The 25,221-nt window shown below is 39.9% G+C and overlaps 2 protein-coding genes across 3 annotated transcripts; both read left to right on the top strand.

The window, feature by feature from the left end:
• Positions 1 to 7,639: 7,639 nt before the first annotated feature.
• phospho1 (phosphoethanolamine/phosphocholine phosphatase 1) lies at positions 7,640 to 10,915 on the top strand. The gene is made up of 2 exons (XM_026916163.3): positions 7,640 to 7,800; positions 9,299 to 10,915. The coding sequence occupies exon 2, from the start codon at positions 9,334 to 9,336 to the stop codon at positions 10,183 to 10,185; it is 852 nt and encodes a 283-aa protein (XP_026771964.1). The 5' UTR covers positions 7,640 to 7,800; positions 9,299 to 9,333; the 3' UTR covers positions 10,186 to 10,915.
• A 2,831-nt stretch (positions 10,916 to 13,746) lies between these two features.
• On the top strand, positions 13,747 to 24,988 carry LOC113527874 (protein NATD1). 2 transcript variants are annotated; one of them, XM_053239076.1, is made up of 4 exons: positions 13,747 to 13,980; positions 15,861 to 15,979; positions 17,715 to 17,779; positions 23,886 to 24,988. In XM_053239076.1, exons 1-4 carry the CDS (start codon positions 13,884 to 13,886, stop codon positions 24,403 to 24,405), a joined length of 801 nt encoding a protein of 266 aa, XP_053095051.1. In that variant the 5' UTR covers positions 13,747 to 13,883; the 3' UTR covers positions 24,406 to 24,988. The 2 variants fall into 2 exon arrangements, with proteins under 2 accessions (XP_053095051.1, XP_026771977.1); XM_026916176.3 differs by lacking the exons at positions 13,747 to 13,980; positions 15,861 to 15,979; positions 17,715 to 17,779 and adding an exon at positions 22,078 to 22,218.
• Positions 24,989 to 25,221: the final 233 nt, after the last annotated feature.

The raw sequence follows: 25,221 nt of genomic DNA, 5'->3' as shown, positions 1-25,221 counted from the left end.
TTGAAAATGAAACATGAAGTTTGTCTTATGTTCAGGGTGAATGTGGTTATAATCAGTCCAGCTCCTGTTTGTCTCGCTTTTAACCCTTCATCCCTTTTCTGTCTAGTCCACAGAAGCACAGCTTTTTCACATGATTGTGGTGAGGTTAAGAGTGATTAGATTACAGAAGTGTTAGCAAAATAAGGTTACTTCCTTCAGGGAATGTTCAATTTGACTTATCACTTTGTTCTGAGAATACACCATCCCCGATACTCTGAAAGATCAAAGGCCAACAAACCCATACAGCAGGTAAGTGAAGAACAGTATTGTAATTCCGCAGTGTGATAAACTATCTGTGGTTGTTGACAAGGTTAAGGGCCGTTCACACTTTCAGCACTGTTGTAGATTGACATACGGACATTATTTGGATTGAACAGATAATGTGTTCTAAACAGATAGGAACACACATACGAATAAGAGGTGCATAATTGTTATTTTTCAGAAATCTGGTTGACCCAAGAGTTGTGCATCAGACCGGGATCCTACAGAAAATTAGGTTACTTGTTTATTTAAATTTTGAGCAAATAGAACCAATAATAATTGCACAAGCAAGGTGACAAACCAGTACTGCACACAGTTGTTGATAAGACCAATTATGAACCCGAGTGATGTAGCTGAGGTTGAGGAACTGTCAGAGCCAGGTTCCACACAGCATGGTGACAGTGCTGACATTTCTACCTTTGGGATTATTTCCCCAGTGTTCCCAGGACACTGTGCTACATTCATATTTAACTTCCAAAAAATTAAAATCTGGTTTAGGTCACACCTGCATCTGGATTAAATCCAAATACATTTAGATCCTGTAATACAGTGGAGAAGTTGTTTCTCCGAACATTGGATATCTGTATGAACAAAAAATTTTCTTTTTTCCCCCAATCTGGTCACCTGCCAATTCCAACCCACCAGCCAGCTCTGCTTTATCACACACCAGCTAACATGTGCTTCATCTGAGACACGTGAAGCCAGCCAACCATATTTTCTTGAACTGCTGCTCATCCTGCATCACAGGGCAGCGTTACACACTCGGAGGAAGGTTCTATCTGCCCTCTTATGCATACATAAGCACACAGACACCCAGGATTGGCTAGTGTCGCTGTGATAGACAGGGGACAGAGAGTATGGCCAATTTTGCTCCCTCGGCTTCCATGGGTTTGTCACGATCTGCACTTTGCAATCTCTCAAAGATGCCAAACGCTTTTCTGTTGCACCTCTTGGGAGCAAACAGAACTTTTTGTAGTATGCATGTTACTCCCCAGCTGAACTTTTGAGGTTATAAACACTCAGTGCAATGTTGTCATAAAGAAGTAAAGGAGCACATTAATGATGCAGCTTACAACCAATCAACCAAGCCTGGACATGCTGTTGTCTAATGAAAGTGTATGTGGTTATGGCCCAGACTGAAGAAGTGAAAAGTAAGATTCAGCATGTCTTCAGCAGAATTACAAAACCCTTATGAAGAAAGTGGGTCAAAGGACAGTGCACATGCTCTATCTGTGTGCTTTTTCCTACAGTTTGAATAATCTTTGTACAGATGTGGAAGGTCAGGTGTATTGACAGATGAACATGCACAACACACTTACTGCAAAAATGCTGCAATCAGTGTTTAAAATCTGGCTACTTTTCACTAGATTTCATAACCAAAGGAGTTTATCCCCTCCCTTTATTGCAGTGATATACCAACAGTTACACACCTGACTTCAGATCAATAAACCTAGCAATGCATTGATTAATGAATGTAGTGCTCAGCTGGATTAAAGGTCTGCACACACAATGACACTTTTCTGTTACAAAAAAAAATGTATGGTGGTCTGGGGAAACCCTTCACATGTTCAAATGTCTACTGTATTTACTTCTGAAAACTACAGGTCTAAGTTTTCATTTTGCATGTGTCTCCTCCAGAAGTAAAGTTCTTGCATTTTAAAATCTGGTTTCAAAATGCAATGCCCCACATACACTATATGGCCAAATGTATGTGGGCACCTGATTATCACACCACCTTGTGCTCGTTGAACATCTCATTCCAGATTCAGTCTGCCTTTGCTGTTATAATAACCTCCACTCTTCTGGGGAGGCTTTCCACTAGAATTTGGAGCGTGGCTGTAGAGATTTGTGCTCATTCAGCTACAAGAGCATTAGTGATGTCAGGTGAGGGGGACTGGCGTGCACTTGGTATTCCAGTTCATCCCAAAGGTGTTCAGTGGGGTTGAGATCAGGGCTCTGTGCAGGGCTCGAGTTCTTCTGGTCCAACCTTGACACACCATGTCTTCATGCAGCTTGCTTTGTGTACAGGGGCATTGTCATGTTGGAATGTGTTAGTTCCAGTGAAAGGAAAATTGTAATGCTACAGCATACAAAGACATCCTATACAATTTTGTGCCAGTTTGGAGAAGAACCATATACTTTTGGCCATATAATGTACATATATATCCAAGCAAGCACCACTCCCAGATACACAAACAGACAACTGTGTTTTATTGTTGAGCCAAATACTGTTTTGTACAGTTTCTGTGTGAGGTTCAAGTTATACCAGTAAAAACCAAGTTTAAAAAAAAAAAAAAAAAAAAAAAAAAAAGAAGAAGAAGAACCTTCAAGCATCAGTATTCACACTGTTCAAGTCTCTTAGGTTTGTCCACTGGAGAAACACACCAGTGTTCACTGTTGTCATCCCTCTTGCTTTGTTTCTTTATGAACCTGAGCTCTTCATTTACTTTAGTTGTTATAGTGTAAACTGCTGTCGGTGATAGTGTAACCAGAACCTTTGGTTAATTGTCAGCTATCTCTGTTAAAGCTTCTTACATCAATAACTCCAATATAGTCATAGGGACATTTCCTATACTCTTCCCTCATATGGGCTTTCAGTGCACACATAAAATAAGTGAGAGGTACTACAGCCCTAACTGAATGTTTAATTGTTGATTAAAGAGTCCAAGCCAGTCAAAGAACTTTTCTCTCATCATCTATTTTAGTTTACATCATGGGCTAAAGATTTAGAAGTTTAGATGGTTTTCTTAAAAATATCTTATAGTAGTGTAAACTTTTGGAATGCCTCTGTTATCATGCTCTCTAATTCTACAATTCTTAAAATCCCATGGAAGATGTGAGTCGGGTGTTTGAGTGCGTTGGTAATGATACTGTAACTGAGTTAAGTGCATACTCTGTGCTCCTCTGCCACTGCCTAAAATAACCAGTCAAATTGCCTGTTATTAGAGAGGGCTGCTTTGGACAAGAAGGAGAGGAGAGAGGACCGGCTACAGAAGAACATACCAAGCAAAAAATAAAATAAATGAAATCAAGGAGGTTGTGTCTATCTCCGTATTAATCATAATGTATTTTATTTTGATCATTTTTGTTTAACATTTATGGTCAAAGACAGCTAGTACGTTTCCACACCCAGTACTTGTAATCCATGCACACATTCCCCAGTAGAGACACACGGTCAAGCTCCACAATTCGCCATAAAGGTTTGTTGTATCTTTGAAGGTATGTTTACATTGTTCATACCTTGAGCAACAAAAATCTTCCTGCATTGTATTCTACCTTTTTTTTCTGATTGCAGAGAAAAGCAAAAGGTAGTTTAGCATTATCTGAAAAGACATTCCAGTGTGTCTCATCTTCGGTCTTTTTCCCCAAAACATTGTCTTTCAGGAATCATCCTTTTATGAGTGGAGATAGGGATCTTTATAAGGCTTTCTATTAAAAACTGCAGTCTGCTATCATTCCTGTTCAATCACACAGGAATTGAAAAAGAAGTTCGCTGCCACTGACACCAGATGAGTATGAAAAATCCTGCAGGACATAACTAACTACAAATCAAGGCCATCCACTTACAGATCAAGTCAAGGCAAGTGGCTTTATTGTCATTTCAACCATATACAGCTAGTACACAGTGAAACGAAAAACAACGTTCCTCCAGGACCAAGGTGCTACATAAAACAAACAGAACTACAGGAGATTACATATATTTACATAAAATGCACAATGCAAACATGTGCAGACAGCACAAGACAGTACAAACCTACCAAAACAAGACAATGGGCACAATAAGTTACAGTGCAATGCTGACTAGTACAGATGATGACTGATCTAGATAAACTCAACAACCCTTTTTTTGCTCATTTTAAAAGAGGAGTGCTCCACTCTATCCACCATTCCAACATTTACCATCTCAGAAGAAGTGGTGAGAACTGCCTTCAAATGGCTAAACAAAAGAAAGACAGCTGGCCCAGATCACCTTTATCACTTCATCATTGCACTGATGTGCTGGCCTCTGTCTTCACAAAGATCTTCAACACCTTTTAAGAGGTGCATTATCATTTCTATACCTAAATCACCAAAAAAAAGACATCAGACCTTAATGACTTCAGGTGTGTTACACATAATACAGCACATCTGTGGCCATGAAAACGCCTGAGTATCTAAGTCTTGCCTGGCTGGAATCATGCACGTCATCACTAATGGATCCACTACAGCTAATGCACATTTCTTGCACATGTTTTGTCCATGCAAGATGCTTGATTGCTATGTTTTGGAAAAAGGTACCCTGCCCATCTTTAATCCTTTGGATGACAAAACTGTCCTTGTGTGTAGCAGTCAAGAACCTTGTTTACACAATTAAACACTTAAAAAAAATCTTTTTAAAATTAATTTTTCACTACAAAAAATGGAAGTGGAAGAACTCATGGTGGGTGGGTTTCCATAATATTCTTTTTTTTTTTTTTTTTTTTTTTTTTTTTTTTTTTTTTTTTGAGGTCATCAAATCTCAGCATGAATGACATCAGGTAACTGGGGCAGTCAAACTTATCAGCAGTTATATTCTGGCCTGATAAGTCAAAGTCAAAACTTAGGTGACTAAACACTTTCAGTGGAACTTCTCTGGTAGAAAAAAAGTGACTTAATTCATGTGACATCAGATAAGGGGAGGTTGTAAGGATCCAACAGGAAGCTGACCCCAAAAATCTCGAGGTAGGAAAGTTAGAGCAAATTATGTACAGATATTCATAATTCAATCATTTTTAAGATTAAAGTACAGTAAGTAGAGAGAGGAAAAATTAAGGGATATAATGGATGTATGAAACATGCCGCACCTACAGTTCGATGATGCACTGATGGAGTTAACATTGTATTGAATTATGTTTTTTTTTTTTATGAAACATCTGAAGAATCGGAAGAATAAAGTGGCCTGGGAAATATTTCATGTTACTTAAGCCTATTGCTGAGTATTTGGAGATTTTTGTGTTCATTTCATTTTAGAAATTCATGTTAATGTTTAATTTTTTAAATCCTGAGTTATGCTGCGACTCCAAAAAATAAATTATAAAATGTTGCTTACCTTTTACTGGTATTTTTAATTTTTTATGTGAGTTTGTCCATAATCTTTTCAAAAAGAAAAGATTGGCTATGAATTTGGAAAATATTGAAGATTTGCTAAACCCTGTTATTGTTGTTATTGCTGTAAGGAATAGATTATGGAATGTTATTTAGACCACATTCTTAATATATAGTCAATTTTGCTTAGTCTACAATATTAGAATATGCTGATGATGTATTTTGGAGAAGATTATGGAGACATCGTGTGATTGAAGTTTGAGTTAGTGATGCAATGATTAAGTCTTGACAAAAGGGCAAGTCATGCATCTTAAGAATACGATAAACAGTTAATACCTTGAGGATTTCAAAAATGTGCCATGTCTTTTGTTTCAGTTATTTTGTTTTAATAATGGCAAGAAAGCTTAGATAAGGTTGAAATTCAAAAACTATGCCAATATATATCTGAATTCACCCTGTGTAACATAGCTTGGGGAACTGCATACTGAATTTCACTGTAGTCCCCTCATTTATACACTATATGGATAAAAGTTTGTGGACACCTGACCACCACATATGTGGACTTTTGCCTAAACTGTTGCCAAAAAGTTTGAAGCAAACAATTGTATAGAATGTCTTTGTATGCTGTATCTTTACAATTTCCCTTCACTGGAGCCCAACCATGTTCCAGCATGCCAATGTACTTTTGCCCTGTGCACAAAGCGAGCTCCATGAAGACATGGTTCTCCAAGGTTGGAGTGGAAGAACTCGAGTGTCCTGCACAGATCCCTGACCTCGACCCCTCTGAACATCTTTGGGATCAACTGGAATGCCGACTGCACACAGGCAAATCCCAACAGCCACACTCCAAAATTGAGTGGAAAGCCTTCCCAGAAGAGTGGAGATTATTATAACAGCAAAAGGACTAAATCTGGAATGGGATGTTCAGCAAGCACATATGAGTGTTATAATCAGGTGCCATATAGTGTACTTGAAAGTGAAGTTGATGACTAAACAGCATTGCAGTAATACACTACATGGGTTCTTTGTGGTGTGGGGTTAAAACCACCTTAGCCGAGACAGAGTCAAGACCAAAACCATGGCAAATGGAGTCTGAGTCAAGACCAACTATGACAAGGAACAAGACAAAGACCAACACCACACATGGCCAAGTCAATATCAAGACCGAGACCAGACTCTCAAATGTGGTGATTTGCTGGTTGTAGTATCTTCCTAACATTTCCTGAAATTTCTCTTGTATTACCTAAAATAACCCATTTACTTATATTATCATTCTGTACATTTTGTACTGCAGTGTAATCTTATTTTATACCATTGCACTGGGGGTTTATGGAGCATGCATGAGGTAAACGAAATGATGCAGAGATTGATAATAATAATACTATTTTTTAAAGAAATGCAACAGCACGTGTAAAGATTTGCAAATCAATCAAATCACATTTGCTTTGATATACGCTGCAAAAAAAAGTCGTCTTAGCAAGTGAAATTATCTTGAATATCGTCAAATTTATCTAGTATTTCTTATTATAAGATTAAAATAAACCAAATATAGGATTACCAAACCTATTTCTAGACATTATTACTTATTTCAAACTTGTAATTTTCTTGTTCCATTAGCAGATAATTTTGCTTCTTTTTAGAAATAAATGTTTAAAATGCAATTATCTGCCAATAGAACAAGACTTTTTCAAGCTTGAAATGAGCACAAATGGCTTGAAAAAGGTTTAATAATCTTATATTTGGTTTATTGTAATCTTATAATAGGAAATACTACATACACATGACTATATTCAAGGTATTTCCACTTGCTAAGATGCCTTTTTTTTTTTTTTTTTTTTTGCAGAGTAAGCACAGAACAGGTAAATATAATGCATTAAAAACTAGAATTTGTTTTGCCTCATACAACTTTCTGTGACCAGATACAGCTGTGCATTACAAGTACTTGTGCTCCATTATATTGAACATAAGAAGATGAAGTATTTTGAAACATAGTCACTTGAACTGTAAAGGTGCTTTACAGTGTAACTCCACATGCACAGATAGACATTTACATTGTGTACTGTATTATAGGGAACATTACAGTGTTCATGGAAATGATGTTATGGTCTCAGGTGGTGTTGGAAAAATACTTCTTTGCAGACTGAGACTGAGATAAGACCAAGTAAAAGTTCACCTGACTTTATGACAAGACCATTGATTTATGGTCTCAAATAGCTTTTTGGGCTTCTTAATCTGCAGCCCTTGCATCATTTCAGTATGTTAGTCTGCATCAGTGCTGTGAGGCGGAGCGTCTCTGCCTCTCTGAGCTCATAAAGCGCGAGCAGCAGCGCGAGGATGTTACAGCACTCAGAGGCGCACGCGACACACAGACGGCTACACGGAACTGAAAACAGACAACACTCACGAGACGGTTTCTTTTCAATCTGCACTCTTCAGGTAAGAAAAAAACGTTTCTTTGACGTTTGGTGTAAGCTAGTGATTTAAAACTACTGTAAACAGTGTGTAAAATAGTAGCGTAGACATCAAAATGCGGACTATTTAGGCGCACTATTTAACGCGGTAGAATAAAGTTTAGAACGCAGCCATTCTCTCACTGATTTATCTTTTTTTTTTTTTTTTTTTTGTAGCTCATAGTACATTAATTAAGGTTGTGGGGTTTTTTCCCCCTTCAGAACAAGTAGTAATATCAAATTATACCATGGTGCTGTTGAATTTCGCTGAATTTTGGTCAGAAAATGAGAAAATCAGTGTTGATAAATTTTCTACAAAAGCGGCTCTGAAAATAGTTCCAGCTGCAAGCTGTGTATTAATGCGCTCGTTCTAAGACGTTATCGTTTCCATAGTAACGGCTAATTCACTGGAACAGCTAATTCACTGTGACTTGGCTCATGGTGGATTCTTCACAAACGTGTTATTTAAGAAAGAAAAACAGTCCTTGAAATGGTGAAGTTTTCCATAAAGAGACATTTATTCAACATTTATAGAAGGAGTCTCCGTTGTAATAGTCAGTAACAAGAGAGTCTTCAAGATAGAAGACGCTTTTCAGTAACATGACAAACTGTGGGGTTTTGTTGTTGTTGTTGTTGTTGTTAACCTCAAGGGGAAAAAAAGAGAGGCTGATTAGAGAATAACTGTATCAAGGACTTTCCACAACATGGAAAGTAAAGGACATCCTGAAGGTGAAATTTTTAATACACTTTATCTAATACACATTAAGAAGAAGATTAAAACTGGCAAAAAAAGGGTTCGTATCGAGCATGACAGAGCGGTCTAGAGCAGTCTAGAGCAGTCAGAGGGTGCATGTTGAATCCACGCGTGTATACTTCAGGGCTCATTAATTTTTTTTAAGAACAGTGTTTCTGATGTGCATGCTAGTCTGTGTAATATGTAATACTCTTTTTGGATGTATTTTTAAGTGAAACAGATGTGGCAGTTTCACATGATGTCTCTTCATTTGTTCTTTTTTCAGTTCTCCATTTTGTTGATCTTTTGAAATGGCAGGTTTATTCCAATGTTATAATAGTAATACTCTTGCACACTATTACATACCCTGGGTGGTTGGATCCACTCAATTCCGTAGTAAAATTGTGATGGATCCAGGAAATTGATAGAAATCAACACGGTCAGATGTTTTTGCATCAGAAATAATAAAATCCAGCAAGAATCTGGCATACCTTCATTATCATTTGTTTAGGACATTATACTTATATTTAAATTGATACAAAATGGAGAAGGATTATTTAGATATTAGGAAATTCGAGGAAAATGCCTAATATTTTGGAAACACATCACCCTTTTCCAAGATTCAACTGCATCATGACATGTCTACACTCCAGATTATTTCTACATTTCAGTTGCTATTGCTATTGTTATTGTAATTTATTTAATCTTTTATTTTCTACTAAATACCAAAATACCCTTTGTGTGTCCCCAGAATTAAAAAGAGAGCCTCTGAAGTCGGTGCTAACAATGCGGGACTCTGTCTTCAACTGCTGTTTTAACCCACCTCATCCTCCAGGTGCAGTGGAAGAGACCCATTGGCACAGCAACAGAGCACAGGCCCTGCCCCAAAATGACCGGCGCTTTCTTATCTTTTTTGACTTTGATGAGACGCTTGTGGACGAGTGCAGCGATGACGCCATGGTTACAGTGGCCCCCGGTGGTTCTCTGCCCTCCTGGCTCAAAGACACATATAGGCCGGGCAGGTACAACGAGTACATGCAGCGAGTCTTGGCGTACCTCGCTGAGCAGGGGGTCACTCCATCAAATGTCCGTAACACCATAGAGCGTCTTCCGCCATGCCCAGGCATCCCTGCCCTGCTGCGCTTCCTGATGTCGTGCCCACCACAGGACTTTGAGGTCATTTGTGTGTCAGATGCCAACACGGTGTTCATCGAAACATGGCTGCAGAGCCTCGGCTTTCGCTCGCTCTTCATGCGCATTTTCACAAACCCAGCCCATTTTGATGAGAATGGACAACTTCAGCTCCGCCCCTTCCACTCTCACAACTGCCTGCGGTGTCCGGTGAACATGTGCAAGGCCGAAATCGTGCGACGATACACGGCTCAGAGGGTGCACGAAAGAGAAGGCAGGCGATATCAAAGGGTGCTGTACGTTGGTGATGGTGCAAACGACTTCTGCCCATCGCTGACGCTGGCGCCAGATGATGTGGCGTTTCCTCGACGTGACTTCCCCATGCACAGGCTGATCCAGGAGATGCACGAGGCCAAACCCGGAGAGTTCAAAGCCAACGTGGTGCCTTGGAGCAATGGAGAGGATATCATCAACAAGCTCAGGAAAGTCATAGAAGAGAGGGCTTAAAACATGGCTGAAATACATAAACGTAAATAACAAATAAATACTAATTCTTAACACAGTTACTTTTAATAATCATGACACACACAGATACACTAACGAGGAGGTGACGTGTTAGTGGAAGCTGCTGTTACACTTGCCCAAAGCCAAGTTTCTCTTTTCATTTTCAGTGGTGAACATTTTCATACTTCAATATGAACAGACAAAAAAGTTGTCTGAAAGAACTCATGGCTTGTGTGAAATGTGGTCAGAACCTATTTTTCACTCTTAAAGCAGTTTCCTCAAGGTTTTGAAATAGCTGATTTATTTATTTAACCTAAAAAGATTCCACTTGGAACCCTCTCTGATAGGGAAACACTGCTGTAGAGTTCTACATACAATCTTTAAAGTTTTCTCTGGAGGAACAAACTGAAACAATGAGTAAAGGTTCTCGATTTGACCTTCTTTCTAGTATATTCTGGTATGTTCCAGTATAGAAGAATTCATTTGGGCGCGAGAGAAGAGAGAGTGTGAGTGCAATAATGAAGACAATATTTTAAAGGAGTTTGTTTTAAATTGACAATTTAGTATTTATACTAAATAAATAGCTTCACTGCTGTGTATTCTTTTCTATTTGCCTGTGAGTAGCTAGTCAGCATATCCTTTGGGGTAAAGGCCTGAGCTGTAAATGCCCCTGGTTTGCTATTCATGTGCAATATGCCTACTATTAGTGACATAAATCATTTATTTAAAATCAGTACTGAAATAATTGTGTCTCTGAGTCTCCATTAACCTAATTTACACCACTGCTTTGCACCACTAAAGGGTTTGTTTAGAAGGTATACTGGGGTGGTGCAGGGGTAGCATAGCTGTGTCACAGATCCAGCGTCCCCAGTTTGATCCTGAGCTCGGATTACTGTCTGTGAAGAGTTTCCCATGTTCTCTGTGTGAATGTGTGAGTTTTCTCCAGGTTCTTTGTTTTTTCTCACATTCAAAAAAAAAAATGCTAGTAGGTGAATGGTCTACTCTAATTGTGAGTCTGTGTGTGTTGTGTCCAGCGATGGACTGGTGTCCCGTCCAGTATGTATCCCTGGTGTTCCTAGGATAGGCTCCGGATGCCAGGATCAGGATCAGGATAAAGCGGTTACTGAAAATAAATGAATGATGGGGTGAAGAATGTGTAAGGACAAAAAGAAAAACAAAGAGTGATACAAAAATAAGCTACACAATATATTGTATTCATTCAAATCACAAGTATTTATGGTACATAATAATACTAATATTACTAGAGTAAAATGAGTAACTGTGATGCACACAGGTTTACATAAGAAATACAGTATAAATACATATAAATACAGTACACACTCATACATACACACACACATACACACACACAAAAGGATAAAGATGTTTTTGCATAAATGTCTAGCTGTTCTCGGAAGATCATGTTCAAGATTAGGGAAAGTAGATTAAAAATTGTAAATCTACACATTGACCTTTTAACTTAATCTCTATCCACCACATTTGTAGCATATGCGTGATTACCACAGACAATAACTTCTTCTGTTTCTATTGTTACACTGTAATAAGAAAAGAACAGAAAGCCTGTTGAAGTTTAAAGTTTCAAGTTAACAGGCTTTCTGTTTTGTTTTTTTTTTATTATTATTATCTGTAGTCACACACATGCCACAGTTGTGATGGATAGGAGATTACAACCCAGAAAAAAATGAGATTAAGTTAAACCCACTGGAGTGGGGTGGCACAGTGTGTAGTGTTGACACTTCACAGCTCCGGGGTCTCCGGCTCAATCCTGAGGTCAAGTTAGTGTCCTTGAGGAGTTTTGCAGGTTCTCCCTGTGGTTGTGTGGCTTTCATTTGCATTCTTGCAAGTTCCTCCCACTTCCCAAAAACATGGTGGATGTGGCTACTCAAAATTTCCTGTAAGTACATGTGTGTGTGTGTGTGTGTGTGTGTGTGTGTGTGTGTGTGTGTGTGTCTCTACGGTGCCTGTGATGGACTAGTGTCCTATCCAGGTTGTATTCCTGCCTCAGGCCCAGTGTTCACGGAGTAGGCTGTGGTTCCACAGCGACACTGACCAGGATGAAGCAGTTGCTGAAGATGAATGCAGATTTTACAGATCCTGAATTGTACACAGTCACCCTCCAAATAAACTATAACCGTTGTAGTAAAATACACAAATAATTGTGAGAAATGGGTTTGATTGCAGTAATGTGAGCCAGTTTATATAGAGTGACCACAACTTCCCAGATTGAAACTTTTGCCACATCACAACAAAAGCTAAAAGACTGCAATCATATTTGGCCACAGCTACTGTATGTCATTGAACTTGGCAACTGTCTACACTGCAAATAAGAGCTCAGCAGTTAATTGATTTTTCATAATCTTCTCATAATGTTTAAATAATTAATAGACAATATCCAAACATTATCAGCAATATTCATTTCTCAGCCTAGCTATTACAATCTTTCATTTACTAAATTTAGCCAATTTCTTTAGGCCAGTGATGGGGTCTGTGGAATCTGTGATTAATTGAGACTTTTTTCAGTGGTGGTCACCACAGATTAAAAATACTATCTGATTTATTATTGAGTTCTTATAGTTGTTGACTGCTCACTTTAATTAAACATGTTAAATCCTCAGTCAGTAACCTCACTCAGTAACCTCAGTCACTCAAAACAATTTAGACTAGAAATAATGTCAGCTTACACCTAATGAGTTATTAGAGTGGAAAGATCAGGAATAGGAATAGGCAAGCTATTATTGTACACATACATAAATGGCCAAAAATTTGTGGACACCTGACCATCACAACCATATATGCTTTTTTGAGCATCCCATTCCAGATGTTATAATAACCTCCACTCATCTGGGAAGGCTTTCCCTTAGATTCTGGAGTGTGGTTGTGGGGATTTGTGCTCATTCAGCCACAAGAGCATTAGTGAGATCAGTGGGATTTGCCTGTGTGCAGTCGGCATTCCAGTTGATCCCAAAGATGTTCAGTAGGGTTGAGGTCAGGGCTCTGTGCAGGACACTGGAGCTCTTCCACTTCAACCTTGAAAAACCGTGCCTTCATGGAGCTCGCTTTGTGCACAGGGGGATTGTCATGTTGGAACAGGTTTGGGCCTCTTAGTTCCAGTGAAGGGAAATCTACAGCATACACAGACATTCTAGACAATTGTTTGCTTCCAACAGTTTGGGGAAGAGCCACATATGGGTGTGATGGTCAGGTGTCCACAGACTTTTGGCCATATAGTGTATAAATAATGAGTCTAACATTGGAATAGTTGTATTGTGTTCAATAAATAAATAAATAATAAAATACTATTACTAATAATATTGATAAATAAAATGAATAAATTAAATATGCACTGAGGTAGTCTGTGTCTTTACTTCACAGTTAAAGGAATGCAAATAAATAAATAAATAAAGTTTTCGCACCCCTTAAGCCAGTCTGCTGGCTTTAAGAACCAGAGTGTTTGCGCGCGCCCTGGCGGTGAAGCGCTGCACGCGCATCCACGAGGCCGTACATCAAAACATTGCCGCTGCTTCTGATTGGTCGAGAGGAGACACGTGACCTTACAGCTGATTTCCTTGGATGGAGTGTTTTTGCTTGATGTTCGCCTCGCGCTGCCTGGCTATGACTGCGCTTCTGGGAGATTTCAGATCAGTCGTGGCACACTGACACGCAGCGATCCCCGAGACATTATGGCCCAGGCTGCTCAGATGAATGTCATCGAGATCAACAGCCCCATTCGCGTTGAACACGACAAAAAACGACGCCAGTTCAGCATCCGTCTCAACGGTAACATGACTTCGGCTATGGCTAACCTCGGCGCTCCGCGGCGTTCACGCGCGCGCGACGGCTTGTTACCTTTGTTTTCATAAAAGCCTCAGCATACGAGTGACACAGGCTAGCTGCTTAGCTAGTTAGCTAGCTAGCTCCCTAGCATGAGAATGTATATGTGTCGTATTAACTTTTTGTAGTCACCAGTGTAAGTAGTGGAAACGGGGACATGTTTGTGTATTCAGTGTCCTGTATTAAACCTCTGTGTGTTGGTGTTGAAACTCATTTCCTAGACAAGTTTTTCAGCTGTTTTGGTTTAGCTTAGCTAGCTAGTAATGTTGATATATATATTTTTTTAATTACACACATTAGCCAGCACTCGTCCAAAGCTTCACATTGCTTCGACATACACAACATCCGTCCTCATTTTCCTGCTGTTGTACAGGGCTCAATTCCTCACAACTCCTCACAATTCTTAGTTTCTTTGTGTTTATCACTGAGTGAAAAGTTGATGTATTGCTTCCGAACTGCAGCCAGACAAGCCCGTTCTCGTTCAACTTCCTGTTACATCAATAGCAGATTTTATCAGCGGAAAACAAGCCAGAGACTTATTTTTTTATCCTTTGAATCCTGGTAGTTTAGTGTTCTACATACTTTGTGGAGATTAACTAATGCATAATATTTTAACAACAATGTACAATTATTTCTAATGACACCAACATTTGCACTGGTAGCAGTGGAGGTGAAGGCCCTGGATTAGTTCAAGTGCTCCAGGATTATCTCTCTCTCTCTCTCTCTATGTATCTATTTATCTGTCTGTCTGTATGTCTCTCTCTCACTCACTCTCTGTCACTCTGTGTGTCTCTCTCTGTGTGTCACACTGACTCACTCTTGCTCGCTTGCTCTGTGTGTCTGTCTCTCTGACGCTCTGTCTCTCTTTCTCTGTCTGTGTGTATCTCTCTCTCTCTCACTCTCTCTGTTGCTCTGTGTGTCTCTCTGTGTGTCGCTCTGACTCTCTCTCGCTCACTTGCTCTGTGCATCTCTCTCTCTCTCTCTCTCTCTCTCTCTGTGTCACTCTCTCTCTCTCTCTCTCTGTGTCACTCTGTCTCTCTCTCTCTGTCTGTCTCTCTGTCTGTCACTCTATCTCTCTCTGGCGCTCTGTCTCTCTCTCTCTCTCTCTGTCTGTATGTCTCTCTCTCTCACTCGCTCTCTGTTGCTCTGTGTGTCTCTCTCTCTGTGTGTCGCTCTGACTCTCTCTTGCTCGCTTGCTCTGTCTGTCTGTCTCTCTCTCTCTCTGTCTGTCACTCTATCTCTCTCTCTGGCACTCTGTCTCTCTCTCTCTCTGTCTGTATGTCTCTCTCTCTCACTCTCTCTCTGTTGCTCTGTGTCTCTCTCTGTCTGTCGCTCTGACTCTCGCTCGCTTGCTCTGTGCGTCTCTCTCTGTCTGTCACTCTGTCTGTCACTCTGTCTCTCTCTCTCTCTGGCGCTCTGTCTCTCTGTCTGTCGCTCTGGCGCTCTGTCTGTCGCTCTATCTCTCTCTGTCGCTCTGTCTCTCTCTCTCTCTCAGTTGCTCTGTGTGACTTTCTCTCGCTCGCTTGCTCTGTGCGTCTCTCTCTCTCTGTCTGTCACTCTGTCTCTCTGTCTGCCACTTTGTCTCTCAGTCTGTCACGCTGTCTCTCTCTCACTCTGTGTGTCTCTCACTCTGTCTGTGTCGCTCTGTCTGTCTGTCTCTTTCTCTGTCTCAGTCTCTCTCTCTGTCTCTCTCTCTCTCTCTCTCTCTCTCTCTCATTCCCTCAAACATACCTGCATTGGAGTTCATGCAAATTTATTCTTAGGAGAATAATTCTAATCCCTAATTTTGTCCTAAGGGTGTGCAAACTTTTTTTTCTGTGTGCTAGGTTCTTATGATAGAGCCGTGTTGCTGTATGAATATGTGGGGAAGAAGACGGTGGATCTGCAACACACTGAGGTTCCAGATGCTTACCGAGGACGAGGAATCGCCAAGCACCTGGCCAAGGTTGAGTGTTGCTATATTCTAGTATATAAGCATGGACCAGTATGATGGTTATCTGTATTAAGCATTTAAATCGAATCAAATACACCAAATTTATGAATGTAACGACGCACATGTCTGTTACATGCTGTCAACTTTATTGAGCATTAATGAGCACATGCAACTTACATGGTGTTTGCGCTTACAATTCCATCACACCACCACAGACTGCTTCAGGAACAGCTTTGTACCACAGCGCTGGTGAATTCATGAATCTGATTGTTGAGAAGGTCCTGGCTGCAAGGCAGTGAACAGGTGTATATTAATTCAGAGCTGTTTATTTAGCATTTTTATCAGAATTTTGTAAGGACAAGAGGTAAAGATGTTCCTTTAAATTTTACAGACACAGGAAAGTGTTCAGGACAGGGAACTTTCCAGTTTCTCAGTGACACAGCAAGCTGTTTTTTTTTTTGTTTGTTTGTTTTTTTCGAGATTATTTTCCTATGACAGTATATCCTGTTGTCTTTTTTCCCTTATTTAATTATCTTACATCAGTTTAAGGTGGCCAACTGGATGTGTGGGTAATTTATAAAGGCTCAGTACACTGTTTGCTATATGCTTGTTAAGTGTAAAGTTTTTTGTTTGATTTTTACCTCCTCATTTCCTGTGTTGTGCTGGTCAGTGTCTTTCCATTTCATGACAATCAAACAATATTTGTTATCATGGCGGAGGATGGAGTCCATGATAGTCTTTGTATTTTGTGGATTTAGGTTATTTTCTTTTATTGTTATTTATTTTTATGTTAATATTAGAATTTTATATAATTAAGGAATTCTGAATTCAAAAATTAAATGATATATTCAAGATTTTTAAATTATGAATTAAAGAATTATAAATTGGAAAATGTAGAAAAATAATATGTTAGGGGTGTAACGATACACTCCTGTCACGATTCAATTCACAACACTGGCTTCATAATTCAATTCAATTCGATTCTCAGAATATTTTGAACAAAATTTTAATGAAGAAAAATTATGACTTAAAAGATTTTTTTTTATTATTTCTGAATGCAAAACAATGTGCATTTTTGTCTGTATGAAACTAAAATAAAAATGGAGGTTTAATATTTTAAACAAAATGTCCTGCAGTTTCACCATATCTTAATAAATACATTTATAAATTCTCCCCAAAATTTGATAGAATAAACAAAGTCTCTGGCCTGGGCAGAATGATCCATTGAAACGTAATGAGCTCGTGGCAGTGCCTGAAGCATCAGAAACAGAGCTCCAAAGTCGGCTAAAATGACTTTCACTGCCTCTTTCTCGGGCACTGTAGTTCACAGCAACATGAGGCTGGTGTCGTTTGAAAGCTAAACAAGAGATTTTTTTTTTTTTGCATGATTATAATGTGGTTGTGAAGCCATATAACCTACAATACATGTCTGTTGTTGTGATCCGGAGCTATCGGTCACTTCACAAGTGTAGATGATTAATGGCACAGGCCACGAAAGAATGTGATCTTGTGACTATATATTTTAACTCTGTGTGATTGTTTAAAAATTGAAATTGTTTAAAAACATTATTTTATTTATTTTTTTACATGCTCAAAAGTCAATGGTTTTCATCATATACAGTCACTTGGTGCTTCTCTGTACATCAGCAGATGGTATCTGCATATTCTGGAAGGTAATGAGTCTGGATTGCTTTGCTAAGCATGTTGGATGTGGACATTTTATTCAGACTTCTCTCTTCTTTTTTAGGCAGCGATGGATTTTGTGGTCGAGGAAGACCTCAGGGCTCACCTGACCTGCTGGTACATTCAAAAGTATGTGAAAGAAAACCCTCACCCTCACTACCTGGAGCACATCATCCACTGAGAGAGATGCCAACAGGATGAAAAGACTTCTGTTGCTGACTGTGTGGACAGGGCATTTGAGCTCCAGGGGAGGGGGGGTTGAAGGGAATTGGTCTTCAGTGAGAGAGATATTGTGTGTTAGAGAGAGTGAATGTTTGGCGGTGACAAGATAGAAATTATCAGCAACTGTACAGACAACGCTGCGGACGTATCTACGACATTTGGAACGTCCGTTTTCCATGAGAGGGGGGACATTTGTGTGCTTTGTGAACAAGTGGGCCTGTTTTTACAGCACTTTGTGGTTATGGGATCCACATGCCAAAACAGGGTTCCATGCATATCATCCATGGAAAAAAAAAACAAAACAAAACAGCAATTTTTGTTACTTCACATGCCTTTCTAGCCCAATGCCTTGAGGTCCAAGTGGTGCTCAAAACACACGTGCATGCAAAAAAATTAACCTGTTTGATTGGAAGACAACATAGGTCAACGTAATAGCCATGTACTGGGTGTGAGTGTGTATTTAGGTACCATGTGGAATCCAGGGCCAGTATCGAGTCAATAGTCCTGATATGACCCCCACCCCCCACCTCAAACACACACCCCACCACCATACACTAAGGGACAGACTCTCTCAGGATCGACACTTGAAACAGTTAACACTACCCTTCAGGACAGGGAGTGTGTAATGTGTGTTTGCATAACGGAAGCATGGTGTGAGGTATGTCATCTCTTTGTGCGTTAGAGTCGGTGTGTGTGTGTGTGTGTGTGTGTGTGTGTGTGTGTGTGTGTGTGTGTGTGTGTGTTATTCCCCTACCTACCTTTCCCCATGGCCTTAATAATCATGGTGTCCGTGAAGGCCACCGATAAACAGGGTGTGTAAGGTGCTCAAACTACAGTGGTGCAGTCTGCCCTTCTACTATAACATCTGTAGCAACATCCAGCAATTTGATGAGAATGAAGGTCATGCTCTCTGAATATTTAGAGGCTTGCCATAGTCTGTAGTGACTGTTACAAGAGTATGATTCACGCATATGAACGAGGCCTGAAATTCATCAGTTTTTACACATTCATGTACTCTATATTAATATTCAAGTTTTAAAATAAAGAAGCAGATGTATCAAGTCATTTTGTTATCACTGTTATTTACATAATTATTGAAGAAATCTTAAAAGAGAGAAAATCTTAAAAAAGAGAGAAATTTTATATTCTCATAATCTTAGAGCCAGTTTATTAGGAACATCTGTACACATGCTAGTTCATGCAATTATTCAATTTGCCAATCATATGGCAGCAGCACAATGTATAAAATCATACAAATACAAAAAAAAATAATAAAAAAAGCTTGAGTAAATTTTCACATCAAATATCAGAATGGGGAAAAAATCTGAGGCTACAGTGGGTACAGGTTCACCAAAACTGCAAAGGTAAAGATTCAAGAAAGACCGGATGATATTTTTCCACTCTTCAGCTGTCCAACTGACATTTGCTGCCTCAAATCTAGTCTCCTAGAAGTATAGCTGCCTCCAATCATGTCTCTGAGAGGACGAGCTACATGAAATCATGTTTGTAAGAGGTCTAGCTGCTTCAAATTTCTACTACGAGAGATCTAGCTGCTCAAATCTGAAAAGGAGTGATATTAATGTTTTCAGTCTGGATCACATACATGCACTGATGGATCATGCACTCATTGCCTTATGTGTCTAAACTCACAAATATGATCCTTTAATTTTTCTTCCTATATAAATGTCACCCAAGTCATTTAGTGCCTACTGATAATCCACTTAATGTGACTACATGTTTAAAAAAGAAAAAAATTTCTTCTTCTGTTCAGGTGCAGAGGTGCATATGTCACATATTTAGAAAGAAAATGAATATTGACTGAATCATGTAGACCCCATTAGTAGATTATCTAAATGCATGTAAAGATATACAAATTATTGACAAAAGTTTCTCTGCACTTATCAGATTTGTACATGTAAAAGTAGTTATGTCAACCTGATCAGCAGACTTCTGCATTCTTTATTGGTTTATTGTATGAGAATATGTATGGTCTTTCCTGAACAAAAAATGAAATATGATGAAAGAGTAAGATGTTCTGCAAATGTCAGTTAAACCAGTAACAGGGACATTGAGTGTGCCAAGTACTCAGCAGCACTGGATATTTTGGGTGAACCAGTAAAGAGTGATTTAGGATTTTCTGTGAAAACACAAAAGCAAGACTGTCAAAGTCTTTGCCTCCAACGCCTCCGCTGTAATAAATAGAATCAGGAATGTAACCAAAGGCCAACCATGCCATATATCTCTAGCCCTCTTTGCTTAACAATCAGTTTTTTATTTTGCTAAGGGGTATTATTCTCACCAGAGACTTTTCATAGTCAGTACATTGTGTCTTATCTGACATCATTACCATACATTGTGCATTTTATTGTCTTCACAACAGACCACTGTCTCTTTGCAGATGGTTGAAGGGGGTACTTCTCCTACGCAGAACAAGACACTAGACCACATTTTTATTTATTTATTTTTTTGTTACTTAGTGTTATTTTACCAAATGGACATGTATGCCACTACAGACCTACTGTCTACACCTTTTCTGACCTCAGATCAGGAGTTTATGCTTTTATTTATGCTCAAAAGCTTCAGGACTGGATATGCCTGGGTTAAAAAAAAATGCCAATAGTTATTGGTCATGTGCATTATACACCAACTACTTTGCTTCATTGCCAGCTATGAAAAGTACTGGCGATATTGACGATAATGGCCCTGCCCCAAATCATGTCTTGTAGACATCTAGCTGCCAAAAATCCAGACTACGAGACATCTAGCTGCCTAAAACCCAGTCTCTTTTAGAGCTCTAGCTGGTTCAAATCACATCCGAGAGGTCTAGCTGCTTCAAATAACGTCTGAGAGGTCTACCTGCCTCAAAGCATATCTCTGAAGGGTCTATTTGCCTTAAATCACATCTCTGAGAGGTCTAACTGTCTTAAATCAATTCTGAGACATCTAGCTGACTCAAATCATGCTTCTAAGAGGTCTAGCTCCCTCAAGTCAAGAGTCTGAAAGATGCAGCTATCTCAGATCATGTCTCAAGCTGACTCAAATCATGTCTCTGAGAGGTTTTGCTCCCGCAAATCATGCCTCAAAGAGGTCTAGCGTCCTCAAATAATGTCTCAAACTGCTTCAAATTATGCCTCTAAAAGGTTTAGTGTCCTCAAATCACGTCTCGAACGGGCTCAGATTGTCTCTGAGAGGTCTAGCTGCGTCAAATCATGTCTCTGAAGGGTCTAACTGTCTCAGTCATGCTGTAGGTAGTTTGATCATATAGTCATAATGTGGCCACTGATTTTGCACCAAGGAACAAATCAGGTATTCTGCAAATATAACAGTATAAGGCTATACATATTTACCCGGTGCCATGTCTTGTGTTCTTGCCCCCCTTTGCCATTCAAGTCTAAGGACCTGGCTAGATTTTTACGGTCAAAAATAGTGTGTGTGTGTGTGTGTATATATATATATATATATATATATATATATATATATATAGTGTGTGTGTACTATAGATAGATAGATAGATAGATAGATTAACTTGTGTTTTGATGAAAGCTAACTTGAGCTCCTTAGCGTTTCACCTTTGACCCATTTGGCACATGTCCCATCACGGGATGCTTGCTTCAGTGCTCGATGCTAAACCTCACGTAGTGCGCTGCTACAGGGGGAGACAGTGAGCGGAAGGCTGCACGTGTGGCCGAGTACCGAGCACTAGCTGCTTATATCGCCTCCTCGCGTGCGCGTGCCAGCTCGGTGAGCGTCGCGCGACAGCCGACGGGTGCAGACCTCAGTGCTGAAGCGTGGGAAGAACACAGTATGGGTAAGTCCGAGCTAGCTGAGTGCTTGATAAGACCTGCTGAGGTATAATGCAGTCGTTATAAGAGAAATCCAGATCGTCTGTGCAAAGCCTTTGTGCAGGGTTTTGTTTTGTTCTGCTTGGAATAACATACATATATGTATAGTGTTGTCCTTGCGTTCGATTGGCTGTTACGGAACATTTCAATAATCATAAACTAAGATATGTGCACTCACAGCGTGAAATAATAAGTTTAAAAAGCCCTTTATCTATCCTTTTTGCACACTATCGTCTGCCTATGTCACACACCTGACCTCTAAATTGACATTTTTAGGATATTAATATCTTTGAACAAATAGAAGTGGTAGGCGCCTCGTTAGGCAGTTGCATGATGGGAAGTGTAGTCTATAATACCTCGTATCCGCATAAAAACACAATGAGGAGAAGACTACGCTACCCATAGTGCATCGCTACAATTTTTTTTTACGTCAACGGCAACGCGCTGGTTCTCCAAGATGGCGGCGTTGGGAAGGAGGCGCGGTGTCCCAGTCAACAGGGAGAGGTCAGTTAAGACTAAAACATTAGCGCAAAACCATGTTTTGAATAAAAAATGCTCGTGTTCTTGTTGAGCTACGAGCCTGAGCGTTTATCTAGAAACTACAGAGCTGTGTGTGTTTGAAACGGCCTTTTTAAAGGGTGAAAACATTGTTTGCTTCGCCTCATGTGATGTTTTTCTTGGCTTCTTTGCTCTGAACTAGCTAGCTAGCTTGAAAACGTTGAAAGAGACTAAAATATTTACGTTACGTTTTAAATAAACTAACAATGCAGTGAAACAACAGTGTTGTCTTAATATGTTTTAAAACAACTTTAAATAGGCGGGACGAGGTTTAACAGGATTTTGCCTCCTGAGCTAGCTAGTTAGCAAAGAAATTCAGGATACAAGTTATTAAAGTGACAGCTAGTTAGCAGCCACGGCCACCCACGTCCTGTAGCATTGGCTGGTTAGTGGCTTATAATATGTTTAAACGTCAAAAGAAACGTCTTTGTTTGTTTGTTTGTTTGTTTGTTTTGGGGTGGGTATTTTTGCTGAAACTAACATAAAAAGTCACTAGCACTAAAGTTAACAGAGACAGTTTTCCAAAGCGAACTTAACTCACAACCCACGCGCTAAACAATCCCATCTTTATTTTCCTAACTTTGATATTTAATATTTTTTTAGCTTTGCTGTCCACATGTTCACATTTAATAAATGAAGGCAGGTAAATGTTTAACCTCTGCCATTTTTGAGGACAAAACATAAACACGTTAGCTGCCTGAAATAACTTTTACACAAAATCTAGAGCAATAACAAGACACTTGAAATGGAAAAAAAAAGTTATATAGTTAAAAAGGAGTTATATGTTTAGTGATTTTTATGTATTGATGCATTTTTACATTACCACTAATGGCAGTTTTATAACAATGCACAGACCTAAACTATTGAAATTAAAGACACACATTTCCACATCTGAAAATGTTTTGGAAATGTGCGTAGTTTTCACTCAAACATTTGTTCAGACATCCCCATATTATCTGCACTAAAGCGGACACATCTAACGCATCTCTCATTTCACATCTTTCTCTTCTCGTGATGCTAGGGATGCGGTGAAAATGGCCAAGCATGGCACTTTCAATTTCAGCTGAAACATGTGACCAAAAATGTTACACGTTTGAACCAGAGCTTTTTCCGTTCCGGGTTTAAAACACCATCCTGATAATAGGCCATCTCAGTTAATATGTAGACTACATGTAATATTTTTATACATTGTTTATGTTTGGTTTTTTATCCTGCTTGGTTTTGACACTTCATTAAAATGTCTTATTGTAGTGTTTGTCTCAATTGTTTTTTTTTTTTTTTTTTTGAAGCATAAAAAGTCATCATAAATCCCTGAATTTTGTTTTCAGTTTCAAGATTTTTCATTTCGGTGCATCACTACATGATACAGTTAATTATTTTTTAAAATATTAATAAGGAAACTGAACATAGAAAGCTTGGAAAGTATAAAAATCAGTCTGACAATAAGAACCCTGAATGTGTCTACCTGATTAGATTTGTAAGTTTAAACAAGTAAATATTTGTTTTCTGAGTGATTTTTGTTTGGGTGATTTTGGAAACATAGCTAGATTTGTGTTATAGTGGACTACGATTAGCTCATCAATGACTTGGGCTTCTTTTATCCCTGTCTTTAGGGGAGTGATGGCGGCGGCGGGCGAGTGTTACATCGTGCACGAGATCTACAATGGTGAGAATGCGCAGGAGCAGTTTGAGTATGAGCTGGAGCAGGCCCTGGAGGCACAATATCCCTACATTGTCATTGAGCCGACGCGCATTGGGGACGAGACGGCGCGCTGGGTGGCCGTGGGGAACTGCCTGCACAAGACGGCCGTACTAGCGGGCGCCGCATGTCTCTTTACACCGCTGGCACTGCCTGCTGATTATTCTCGCTACGTAGCTCTGCCCGCCGGCGCCCTCAGCCTGGCCTGCGCCGCTCTCTACGGCATCTCGTGGCAGTTCGACCCGTGCTGCAAGTACCAGGTGGAGTACGACAGCCGGAAGCTCGCGCGCCTGCCGCTGCACACGCTCACCTCATCCACGCCCGTGGTGCTGGTGCGCCGCGACGACGTGCACAGAAAGAGACTGCACAACACAATAGCGCTCGCCGCCCTGGCCTACTGCGCCAAGAAGATCTATGAACTGTACGCCGTATGAACGTACACACGCGCACAACACACACGTACTGATACATCATCTCACACACATGTACACACACATACACATGCTGAGAGGGAGGTGAGAAGCACTACTAAATACAAACACAAACGTGACAGAAAGCCAAAAGGCAGATGGATGCAGGGACGGAGAGAGCGATCACCCAGAACGGGAAGAACCTAGCAGCGCTCTCTTCTTCACTTTTTTCCCATCTGTGCGCTTCAATGGAGGAACGAAATGCCGGGAGGGATGGGAGGATGAATGGATGAGAAGACGGTGCGGGGGGGGGGGGGTTATGGTTTATTGGAGAAGTAAGATTCTTCCCCCCCCCTTTCCTGCACTGTTAAGTGACATCAGCAATGCACTTGACAACCCCGTCCCCTCCTTTTCTCTCCTTATCCCTGGCTGAGCTCCTGCACCTGTGCAGCAACTGTCAGACCGTGACCGCATGGTGGACAGGCGAACACACAGACATGTTTTAAGTATTACTTTGAAGCCCTCTCTCTCCCCTCCCCTGTGTAGTTTTACTGTACCCTGCCTTGGTGCATCACCTTTTCATTAAACAGTAGGAGATTTAACCTCACTGTCATCTTTGCCGACCTTTTATTTGACCTTTAATTTCAGTGCAATTTCTTAGTAGGGTTGGGAAATGCAGCTGAAACTTGAGCTTCTAATGTACTGCTAGTGCATAAAAGTCTAAAACTAGTCTGCATAGAAACATTCAGACTTGAAAGCAGGTATTAATTCTGTTTCTGAAGTGTGGAAAGGTTTTGTCACTTTATTGCCATTAGATAAATATAATTTATTACCCCTGCA

The sequence above is a fragment of the Pangasianodon hypophthalmus genome, chromosome 13 (genome assembly GCF_027358585.1).
Source record: "Pangasianodon hypophthalmus isolate fPanHyp1 chromosome 13, fPanHyp1.pri, whole genome shotgun sequence".
NCBI lineage: Eukaryota > Metazoa > Chordata > Actinopteri > Siluriformes > Pangasiidae > Pangasianodon > Pangasianodon hypophthalmus.
This window is presented reverse-complemented; position numbering and strand designations above follow the sequence as displayed.